Source organism: Calliphora vicina, chromosome 5, assembly GCF_958450345.1.
Source record: "Calliphora vicina chromosome 5, idCalVici1.1, whole genome shotgun sequence".
NCBI lineage: Eukaryota > Metazoa > Arthropoda > Insecta > Diptera > Calliphoridae > Calliphora > Calliphora vicina.
The window spans coordinates 75,351,453-75,362,958 of record NC_088784.1 but is presented as its reverse complement, the minus strand read 5'-3'; the positions used below and the strand labels follow the sequence as shown (position 1 = coordinate 75,362,958).

Below are 11,506 nucleotides of genomic sequence, written 5' to 3'. Positions count from 1 at the left end.
CGAATATCACTGCAATTGATTTATATGCAACAACTTAGTTTTCTTTTAGGAATATTTAATTAAAATATTGGCAATATCAGATAGAGATTCTTATATAAAATTTTCTAAAAAACCGAAAATAAATAAACTAAATAAAGAACTCCTAATTTTAAAATTTTCTTTGAAATTATATGTGTTTAAAATAATAAAGGTCCAGCCATTTTATAAAAGTATAATTTCTAGGAAACTAAAAATTATAAAATATAGTAATATAGAGCAAATCTAATTCGTTTTTTTTTCTGTTTTACTTAAGAGAAATTATGTATTAATTTTCTACGTCATATTTGTTGATATGTAGTTTTATAAGGAATTAAATGAGTATTATTGTATGCTAGGGTTTTATTTTAAGAAAAATGATTATGTTTAAAAGGATTTATGAGTTAATTTAAGTACACTGGGTTTGGTTTCTGTTGAGTTTTACGATTTGAGCATAATTTTCTTATTTTGTGTATAATAACTTAAAAGAAAAATATACAAATACCATAAAGTAACACTGATCTCAAATATTTGACAATATTTCGTTCAGGGATACTCACTAGTTAGTTTCAGGAATCCTATACGAAAACATGCAAATATGAAGATTGTGTAACATTACTGTGCGTTGGTGTTATGGTTGGTGTCTGCGATTGCTGTTGTCATACAGATGTCTCCGAGTTCAGTTTCAATACAAATTTATTACTTTTGGGATCAACCACCTCCTCGGCTATATTGAAGTGCGGCAGTTTGTGTATTGAGACCATTAATGATACATCATTTTGTATAAGCTGGAATGTTATGTCACCAGCAATTGGTCGTGAAACTAGTTCATCGCATATAAGTGACCAAGACTGCACCCATCTGCGTTCTTTTTCACTTTGTAAAACTGGCGATTCCGTAAGGTATGGCTCTAAAAATGCTCGCGGCGACAAATCATGTTTGAGACAGTGCGCCAAATGTTTGAGTATACTTTCGAAAGTATGTCTGGGTTGTTGTCTGGTCACTCGTAAGTACTTCTGTAAGGCTCGAGCCATTGAGGGAAAGACTGCCTGAGCTGCTTCATTTGGATCTAGTGGCACTGCTGGCGCTGGTTCATTATGTATACGTTTGATGTGCGTAAATGCTTCTTCAGCCGCTGTTATCAAACGTGCTCGGCGCTTCTTTACTCTGCGCTCGTATTCGTGCTCCTCATAGAAGCGTTCATTGTGTGAAGAATCACGACGTCTGGCATTTGCTGCCAGTACTGCTCGACTTTGGCTCTGTTGTTGTGAGTTATTAACCCCATCAACTTCGTAATATTTAAAACTAGTTGTTATCTTATTTCTTTGTGATTTTGATATGGGTATTCGTTCCAAATAGGGATTGTAAATGGGAAAATCAACATAATAACGCTGTAGTACCCAAACTGCTGCTCTTTGTATGCTCAGTTGGCCCAAGGTATATGAACGTGATATACCATCGGGTGAGCGTATAATTTTTACATAATACATAGGCTGATTGTGTCGCAATTCGAGCAAAACAACAGCTATGTAGTGTATGAAGAGTAGAGTGTCAACTAGATTTGTTGCATAGGCCACTAAAGATTTGTAGTCGACTGCTTCACCTCCAGTCTCAACGACAATTTTTGCTCCATTCGTGACCTAAAATATTGAAAACATTAACAATGAAAAAATAAGCTACAGTGTTATGTTTAATATAAGAAAAATATTAAGAAACCGTGTGTTTTAGTTGAAAATCGGTTTTTGGTTAAAAATTCGATTTTTTTTTTAAATGAATAGCAATAGAGTTTATGAAATTCCTAAAAATGACTGCTCGGGAGATTAGCAATAATCTATTGGACTGGGTCTGTTAGCCGTAGGCAAATGTCTTGGTTGCACCATCCTCTAAAAAACCTCATATGTCTAAAAGAAAACCGAACTCCTTGTATATTATTGTGTGGGGCTGTTTATAAGGGCAAGGCAATTCAAGTCATAAAAGTAACTATGGCCTAGCAAAAGCTAACGGGCTGGGTGTTAACCCATCAAAGACAGAATTGGTGTTATTTACTATGAAGTACAAGGTAGAGAGCTTCAATTTGCCGAAATTAGACGTTGTTAAGCTGAGTTTATCAGGGGGAGCCAAGTATTTAGGAACCTTCCTTGACAATAAACTGTCATAGAAAATAAATACGCAGGAAAGATTAAAAAAGGGCCTCAATGCCTACCATACATGCAAGAACTGGGGCTTGAGACCTAGTATGGTTAATTGGATCTACACTTCTGTTGTTAGACCTATTATTACTTATGGTTGCGCAGTGTGGTGGGAGGCAATAAGAAAACGTAGCTACAGGGCTGTACTCAATAAAGCTCAAAGGTGTGCATGTCTGGGCATCACAGGTGCCTTAGGTAGGTGGTTCTGATCTGAATCATGATACTAGGGAATGGGATGTTAAACCACCCATTTGTCACTACTACAAGTTAATTTACGAAAGATTCCGCGACTATACAAATCAATCCTGGGGCAGTAGGTCAGATTGCAAAGTGTCCAGGGCCTTATGGCCAAAACTGAATGCAAACGCAAGCAGAACACTGATAGAGTTGGATAGGTATAATCTCATGATTCTAGTAGAAGTGATAACCGGTCATTGCTCAATTGGAGCCTTTAAGGGTAAATGGGATAATGGCACACGGGACTTCTGTAGAGTGTGTGGAGATGTAGAGGAGCTAGAGACAGTAAAGCACATTATGTTCAACTGCCCTAGGTTACAGGGTCACAGACTTAGATGGCTAGGAAATAGATTTCTGGACGAACTTGCTTCAAACTGAGCAACATACTAGGTTTCATTAAATGAATAGGGTGGCTATTTAAGGGACGTTCTACGGCGATTCCAAATCCGTAAAAATATCTCTCTTTCTTTCTCTTTTTAACAGGCGGTACTTTGGACTCTTCTCTTATTCTAAGGCTATCCTCATTGTCTACATCTATTCAAGGGAATCACAATGGACCTCAAGGTCTCCGAGTGGAAGTGCACATAATGTACACCCCTTCCTAACCTAACCTAACAATGGCCTAAATCGGACACAGATACATTCATTACAATGTTATGTATTCAAACGTTGAGGAAAATATGCCCTTTTTTTGGAGGTTCCAGTACGACAAAAACCCAAAAACACTTCCAGGTTTGTAGCCGAGTGGTTATAATCGAATAGGGTACGTGTTTTGAAGTGACCAATCTCCAGATCTCTAGCACATGAAAACCTATCGGAAATAGCAGATCGCATAACTGTATACTCAAAATTATAACTTGATGGAAGCTTTATCAGATGCGGGTATAAGGGAATGGCAAAATATTTAAAAGGAAATTATTGACTTTTTAAATGGTTAAAATACTATTCTTATGGTTAAAATACGAAATACTTAGACACCAAAAGTAGGGAACAGTTTTTTAAACTATTTTTTGAACTCACCTGCACTATATAAAACAGCCAATATGCAAATGTTGATAATGTGACCAGTAGTAAAACCACAGCACGATATAAAAATATTCTAGGCATTGTTGCAGCCGTATGACGCATAAACAAGGCCCACAGACCAATGGCCAATAAAAGCAGACGAACGGCCATCGAGACCAATAAGCCTTTACACTCACTACCACATGCCAACAATTGAGTTCTTACTGTTTGTGTCAATTCGGGATGATCAAAGGCTGAGGGAAAAAATCCCATATGTGGCATTACCACCATGGCTACGGGAGAGAAAAAAGCACCGAAACCAAGTAAAAATGAAAATATAGATTCCAGATAACGCCGACACTTGAAACCTATACCAGTTTCGGCCATTTCACGATGCCAGGCATTGTTGATGTCCTCCATGGAAATGCTTTGTTCTGAAGTGTTACCGGTAACCGCAGTGGTGTTTTCACCCCAATTATCGTCTTGTGGTAAAATCTGTACCTCTATAATCTCTTGGCCCTCGCGTCCTTCATCACCCGTCATATTGACTGTTGTTTGGTAGGGATTCATCTCATTGTTACGACTATTTTTGGATTTCGAATGGGAGTTACTACGATGTGAGTGTCGAGTACGGTCCCGGTGATAGCCATTATTTATGGAACCTCCACCACCTCCTCCTCCACCATTATTATTATGGTTTCTTGAGCGGCGAGAACGTCCGCTTTGTTCTGATTTAACCGATTCATTTTCCATGGCTTAAAGTTTCTTCACAAATGGGCGTTAGTACTATTTTTTGGTTTCTGCCAAACACGCCTACTTTGGCACCTGTTACAGTTTTCTTTTCTGTTTTTGTTGATGTTTTTTTTTTTCTTTCTTCAATTTTCCACACTTGCAATTGTTGTAAAAGTAGACGAAAAACAAACAGTCTATGTAAATGAGGAAAATTCTTTCACGCACACCGCTACACACTTAAAGAAACAAACGCACACAATTGCACATACAAGCGGTATCTGTGTAAAACCACAGGTAAATTTACTTTACACGCCACATATTGTATGAATGGCTGGCTGGTTGTTTGCGGCCGTAACTGTTTCAGGTTTTGTTGTATACTTTTTGCTTATGGACAAAGAAGAGGGTAATTCACTGTAACGGGGGTGCGGTCTTGTAGTAGAAGTTTTATGACTTTTTTTCTTTAAAACATTTCAACAAGTTTTTTAATTACTTTACACAATTGTTTGCCATATCCGTTTAATGATATTTATGTTCAACTGTACCAATTTATCACATTTTCGTTACTTAAATTAATTAATTGCAATATTTATTAGTAAAAAAAAGGAAAATTCTTTAGCTTAATTTTCATACAAACAAAAAATTGTTTTTTCCAATTGAAAGAATTTTTTACAATGCCTCTCAGTGTTGTGACAGTATTGAGTATTTGAATACTCAGTAGCCAAAGCTGAATAAATTCTGGTACTCAGTACTAACTGAGTTGTATTTTTTAGTATGGAGGGAAAAAGTACACCAATGTTTTAAAAACAAATTGACTGAAGTTAATTTTCAAATAACATTTTAATTTGAATTATAACGGGCACTAACTAAAACATTTAGATGTATAAAAAGCGCATGTAAGTTCTCGAAGTATTATTACAATAAATTTGTTTTCAAAAATGTTGTCATAACTTTTATTCTAAAATTTCAATTATTATACAAACTATTGATTTAATTTTTGAAGTTCAAACAAGGTTGGCTACCATTACCTAAGTGACAGTTGTTGATATAAAACGGTTTGTTTTAATTATTTCACTATTAATAATGTTTTCGATTCAATATTAATGGTGTGAATTGTAAATATTTAAGAAGATATTTACGATTTTAGTGATTCAGAGATGTAATTGAGTTCCATAACTGCCATAGCGTTACCGCCAAATCTCCGTTTTCTATAAAAATTATTTTATATTATAAAAATAAAATTTTTTATTTCCATAATTAATTTAATTTGTTTAATTTTATTAATCATTTTTAAGAGACTGAAATTACAGTTATAACGAAAATACCGAAATGGGAGAAAATACCGTTACCGAATTAATCAAAATTAACATCATCTCATTTTATTTAAAATTTTACATGCACTGCTATTTTTAAACCTTAATATGACATGTAAATTATGTCCAGAAGAAATTATTAAAAAAAGAACGCCATTTTTCAAGGTTGGTTACCCCTAAAATACCCATCCAGTTCAATTACGGTTACTGCTAAAATATCGTTACCGAAGCAACTGCAATTACCGTTACCATTATAATTCTAAATTATAAAAAATAACCATTTTTGTTTTTCTCAATTGAGTTTATTGAAAATGAAAACATTGCTAAATTATGTTTAATTTTTGTAAATTTTAATAATTATATACCGCATCGAAATAATCCAAATTAGCGTTACCTATTTACCATATTGAATCTGTAGCTTACCTTAAGTTAGAAAAACTTAAATTAATTGAGTAAATATTGCAATTATTCTTATATACACTTATAGCTCAAATACTTTACATAACATTATAGAAAAATACGCGATTTGTCGTTAAATTACATATAATTCATACCCTTGTTCATTGTGATAAAATAATAGCGTTAATTTTCAAACAAGAGAATATGGCATCACTGGGTTAAACAAACTAAAGGTTGGCAACGTAACATAATATTGCAACAAAAATATTAGATCATGAACACAGCCAATTAAATGCCATTCAATTTGACGTATTGAAACGCCGTGTGGATTAGTGATTTCTGAAAAAATTGAAAAAAGTTAATTTTACTAGATTTTATTTAAAAACCATATTCACAGAACACAATGGCTGATGTTTTAGATATTGATAATGCTGAAGAATTTGAAGTCGATGAGGATGGCGATCGTAAGTAATTTGTAGCAAAGACTAAAAATTTCAGCTCTAGATGAGTTGTCTGTGCCAGTTGTACACAATTTGCTAAAAGTAGAAATTTCTCTTTTTATTGTTATTATTTTGTAGAGGGCATCGTGCGTTTAAAGGAAAAGGCTAAGCACCGCAAGGGTAGAGGCTTTGGAAATGAAACCACCACACGCGAAACAATACATCAATATGAACGTGTCCGTCATGAGGATGACGATGAACTGGAACCGGGCCCACAACGTTCGGTGGAAGGTTGGATTCTATTTGTCACGAATATACACGAAGAAGCCCAAGAGGATGAAATACAAGAGAAATTCTGCGATTTTGGTGCAATTAAGAATATTCACTTGAATTTAGATCGTAGAACTGGTTTTTCCAAAGGTTATGCTCTGGTCGAATTCGAAACACACAAAGAAGCGTGGGCTGCCAAAGAGGCACTGAATGCAGCCGAAATCATGGGTCAGCCAATACAAGTTGATTGGTGTTTTGTAAAGGGACCTAAACGTGTTAAGAAGTCATCGGATAAAAGACGTCGTTGATAAAAACAAAGGATAGTGTATAGTTTTTTTTTTCTAATGAATCATTTTCCATAAGTAAGACGACACTCACACCCAAATGAATTTTAAATTATATTTACAAATGCATTAAATTAGTGTAAATTTAAATATGTAACTCTTGAACAGACTTTTGAATTAATAAAAAGTATATATAAACATTTTATAATGTTAACTGTAAACAAATAAAATTCATTTACTGTAGAAATAAATTAAAAATGTATATGACTGAATGGCTCAGATTTTAATAATTTCGTAACCACATATATAGTTTATTTAATTAAAAAGTTGCAGGTGTAAAAATTGTATATACTTTCCGATCAAAAATAAAATCAATTTTATTTCAAATGATAAATTATGGGATAGCAACCTAACTTCAGTTGCCTAAATGGTACAGATGCCAACTTGCAGCTATCGTTTCTGTTGCCAAACTGGCAAAAAGAAATTTGTAGTTGCCCTCTGGCATACATATGCAACACATTATTTAAAATTTTCCTTTATTGTACCCTTCACCATGAGTGCCAAGGGTATATATAAGTTTGTTATGCCGTTTGTAATTTCTAAATTCTTTATTTGCGTCCCTATAAAGTATTTATATTCTGGATAGTTTTCATTCATTATATTCATGTCCGCCTGTATGTTGAAATCAACTTACTGTAGCCCACAAATAACTTACATACATCAATGTATCAGCTATAGTCCCGGTTCGGTTGCCCTTCACCATGAGTGCCAAGGGTATATATAAGTTTGTTATCCCGTTTGTAATTTCTAAATTCTTTATTTGCGACCCTATAAAGTATTTATATTCTGGATAGTTTTCATTCATTATATTCATGTCCGCCTGTATGTTGAAATCAACTTACTGTAGCCCACAAATAACTTACATACATTGATGTATGTCCCGGTTCGGTTTCTATTTAAAATCGAGAAATCGGCCCACAAATGGCTGAGAAATAAGCACCTATTTCTGTTTTGGGCCTACAATGGGTCAAAATCGGTAAAAATATTTTTGAACCTAAAATTTTGTTGCCGTAATTTTTTTCACAAATAAAATACGTCGAGATTTAAAAGGTCTATAACTCCAATAGACCTTTTATAGCAGCGCAAAAAAAAAGATGCATTGTTAGTTTTACTATTAAAAGTGCTACTCATGAATAAAAAAATAACACAATTTTTGTTCCTTTTTTTAAATATAAAAGAATAATATATTTAATTTATTATTATATTTTAACTTCACCTAAAAATCTACAATAAAATTTTAACAAACATATTTTGTTAAAGGAAACACACATATTTTATTGCAGCATTACCTCATTTTCTTTATGTGCAGCAAATGTTTTCTCATCGCCTGTTGTTTATCGCGGAAACTCTTCTTCACCTTGGATCTGGCCTTGTGACGCATCATAACGAAATTCTTACGTTTCTCCTTCTCACGATTAGTCTTTGAGCAATTTTCATTCTTACGGCCATCCTTCCAGCCAAATTTCTCACGATCTGTACGACCACCTTGCACCGTCTCCAGACGCGTATCTTTGTCATGCTTACGTTTCTTATAGATCATTTCGATTTTATCTAATTTGACAAATTCTTCGCGATCTTTTTCCAGTGGCCTCTTGCGAGCATTTGTTACGGCTTTCTTGACATTTGCAGCATTGATACGTTTAAAGTCTTCGTCGGTGAAGATGCGTGTAAGTGCTAATTCTTGAGCGGCCTCTTTTTCGTTCAGTATGGTGGCATTTTCAGGAAGTTCAGAAGATTTTTTCTTGCCTTTTTGAGACTTTTTGGAAGATTTTGAGGAGGCTTTAGATGAAATGGATGCGGAGCGGGCCTTTTTATTTTTGGCTTCATTCTTTTTCTTTTCTGGTTGTTCTTCTTCATCTTCTTCCTCATCCTCTTCGTCACTAGCAACACTTTCGTCATCTTCATCCTCACAATCTTCATCGTCATCGTCTTCATCATCATCTTCCTCGTCGTCTTCGTCCTCTTCATCATCACTTGCTTCTTCAACGTCGTCGTCCTCACCATAGTCTTCACCATCACTGTGAGTTACATTGACCCAATCACCATCATTGGAATCTGTCTCATCGCTATCACTGCCCAAATCAATGGTTTTGGAACTCTTCAATAAGGCCTCAGCACCCGGAATAGATTCATGTACGTCAACAGCACCATAAGCTTTTGGTTTAAGTTCAGCCTGAGCTTCGGTCAAACGGCCACGGTCTTTTTTGTGCAACAATGCTGGCAGTTGTGCCCTGTACAAAATAATTAATGAACGAGCAGCCATCATAACGGACTTCTCTTTGTACGTCTTATACATGGTCAAATCCTTGAGCAAATCTTCTCCCATGGCCAAAGGACATCTTTGGCAAATTTCTCGTGTTGCATTCAAACCTATAGCCATAACATCCGATGAATTGCGCTCAGTGATAAAATTATTAGCAATTGTTTTCAAAATGGGTTCCACCACATCGCCCGGTACTAGTTCATGAGAAGCCTGTGCGGCAAACTGTAAAATTCTGGTAACCTGCCTTTGATGTGGCTGTATGAAACGAGTTATGTAGGGATAAAAAGCGAAAAGAAACAGTTCGTGTATACCAATGAGACGAGAAATGACATCCAAGTGCATTAGTTTAACCTCGAAACGTTCATTTCCAGCCTGTAATTGTTTGAAAAGTCCCTCGGCCATGCCCTGAGGATTGTGTATCAAGTGAATGGCAGAGAAATTGAAAGCCACCGCATTCTTCTTTTTCTTTTGCTGTTTAATAGCCTGCTTTTTAAGTTGATCCAATTGCTTCTTACGTTTCTTGGTCTTTTTATTGACACGACTTTGGATGAGAGCAGATTTTAAATCAACTTCATTTTCACTATCCGAACCATCAGAACCCTTCTCCCCATCGTCATCATGGCCCAAGAAAAATTTCAAAGAGGCTACTTGCACCTAAAAAAATATATTAAATTAAAACTTTAAACAAATATGTTCCAAATTTATGAAACGTTACCTTAGTTATTTTCGAAAAACATCCCACAGTTGCAATGACATTAACGGTCTTTTCGTCATTCCAAATATCTTTCTTATACAGCTCAATCATAATGTCAGCTGACATTTTTGCGGCCTTTGGATTTGCATCCTTTAGCATGGAGTACATAAAATTCTGTAGTGTAGAATTCAATTTCATATCCTTATGTTTGGCATTCATATTTTTAATATCGGTAATAATATGATTCTGTAAAAATGTACGCAAATGTTTGTCGGGACAGCGCAACAATTGGAAAAATAATTCCAGCAAGTCCAAGGCAGGTATAAGATTTTTATTGCGCAGCAATATCAAGGCCTTAACAAAACAATTACGCATAACTGGATCCAACGTGGTAGCATGATTTTTCAACAAATCAACCAAATGTTGTGGAAATTGTAGACATACATCAGGATAACATTGAGCCACCTATTAGAACAATTAATACTATTCATATAGAAAAAAATAACAGATAGCCTAACTATATAATAACTTACCTGTGCTATAAACATAACCAATTCATCTAAGGATTTGTTTTCCTCGGTAGGATTCAAGGCAAAAACTTCCAGGCTGCTAAGAAAATGCCTATACTGTTGATGAAATTCATCTTTGTAAGATTCTGGATCACGTTTGATTAAATTCTGTAACTGCGGCAGATTATCCGGCAATTGATTATTATGCCGTACCATAATGTGGTTTTATTGTTTTAAGATTTGCTTTAATTTTTTCGACTTTTTTAAATCTTCACCAAAAAGAAAAGAAAAAATTTAGACGAGCACGTTTTTATGTTTTTGTCTGCTCTCTTTTGTCAACGTTTTTTGACATATTGATAAAGAGAATTGAGAGTGATGCCATTTATTTGAGAAATAGTAATGTTGTCATTTTAGCGTTTATTTTTAATAAAGTATGGAAATAAATATTTAAGATAAATTTATTTTTATAAAAAGCTAAAATAATACTACAACGGAACAAATCAAGATCCACGTAACAGTTTATATTTTCATTAATTTTTTTTCTGTTAATATTCAAATTTTCTGTGTTGCCGGCCTTCGGCCGGGTGAAGGGACTTTTAACTCTGGGGTGTATCGAACACCGGCTTCGCTAAAATCACTTTTTCTGTATATCAAAATTTTCTGAAGTACTATCATATAAAATCAAAAAGGAATTTTTGGTTCACAATATTAATAAACTGTACCATATTATATATCATATTAAAGGTATTGTGAAGCACTATTCAATGATACCCATAACGATCAGTTTGTTTTCCAAATATATGAGAAATGTACTATTATATGTATTGACTTTAAATTCATATAACTCTTAAACTAAGAGAGAGCAGGGAAAAATATTAACGTTTTTGTGCTTCTAATTATGAGAGCTATCAACACCAAAGAAATTATAAAAATGCAAGCTGTTTCGCTGATCTTGATTTATACCTAAACATTATATGAATGTAAATACTATCAAGAAAAAATTGATTGTGTGGCTGCAGTGTAAGAGATAGCAGTCGAAAATGTTAATGTATTCATAATTATGAGAGCTATCAACAGAAACAAAATTATTAAAATGCAA

General features: G+C 34.4%; 3 protein-coding genes across 3 annotated transcripts; 1 reads left to right on the top strand and 2 right to left on the bottom strand.

The window, feature by feature from the left end:
* Window positions 1–285: 285 nt before the first annotated feature.
* Vang (Strabismus domain-containing protein Vang) lies at window positions 286–4,840 on the bottom strand. The gene is made up of 2 exons (XM_065513374.1): window positions 3,462–4,840; window positions 286–1,655 (listed from the first exon to the last, which is right to left on the bottom strand). Exons 1-2 carry the CDS (start codon window positions 4,197–4,199, stop codon window positions 675–677), a joined length of 1,719 nt encoding a protein of 572 aa, XP_065369446.1. The 5' UTR covers window positions 4,200–4,840; the 3' UTR covers window positions 286–674.
* Window positions 4,841–6,174: 1,334 nt separating this feature from the next.
* On the top strand, window positions 6,175–7,111 carry tsu (40S ribosomal protein S12 homolog tsunagi). The gene is made up of 2 exons (XM_065511332.1): window positions 6,175–6,351; window positions 6,466–7,111. The coding sequence occupies exons 1-2, from the start codon at window positions 6,291–6,293 to the stop codon at window positions 6,903–6,905; spliced, it is 501 nt and encodes a 166-aa protein (XP_065367404.1). The 5' UTR covers window positions 6,175–6,290; the 3' UTR covers window positions 6,906–7,111.
* Window positions 7,112–8,091: 980 nt separating this feature from the next.
* Mys45A (SDA1 domain containing protein Mys45A) lies at window positions 8,092–10,732 on the bottom strand. Its single transcript, XM_065512077.1, has 3 exons — window positions 10,432–10,732; window positions 9,920–10,363; window positions 8,092–9,858 (listed from the first exon to the last, which is right to left on the bottom strand). Exons 1-3 carry the CDS (start codon window positions 10,621–10,623, stop codon window positions 8,227–8,229), a joined length of 2,268 nt encoding a protein of 755 aa, XP_065368149.1. The 5' UTR covers window positions 10,624–10,732; the 3' UTR covers window positions 8,092–8,226.
* Between the last annotated feature and the right edge of the window lie 774 nt (window positions 10,733–11,506).

Coding starts and splice junctions, on each gene's coding strand:
- tsu (XM_065511332.1), top strand. CDS start 6,291: ATGGCTGATGTTTTAGATATTGATAATGCTGAAGAATTTGAAGTCGAT. Junction 6,352..6,465: donor AGTCGATGAGGATGGCGATC/GTAAGTAATTTG, acceptor ATTATTTTGTAG/AGGGCATCGTGCGTTTAAAG.
- Vang (XM_065513374.1), bottom strand. CDS start 4,199: ATGGAAAATGAATCGGTTAAATCAGAACAAAGCGGACGTTCTCGCCGC. Junction 1,656..3,461: donor GGCTGTTTTATATAGTGCAG/GTGAGTTCAAAA, acceptor TCAATATTTTAG/GTCACGAATGGAGCAAAAAT.
- Mys45A (XM_065512077.1), bottom strand. CDS start 10,623: ATGGTACGGCATAATAATCAATTGCCGGATAATCTGCCGCAGTTACAG. Junction 10,364..10,431: donor TGGTTATGTTTATAGCACAG/GTAAGTTATTAT, acceptor TTGTTCTAATAG/GTGGCTCAATGTTATCCTGA. Junction 9,859..9,919: donor GTTTTTCGAAAATAACTAAG/GTAACGTTTCAT, acceptor ATATTTTTTTAG/GTGCAAGTAGCCTCTTTGAA.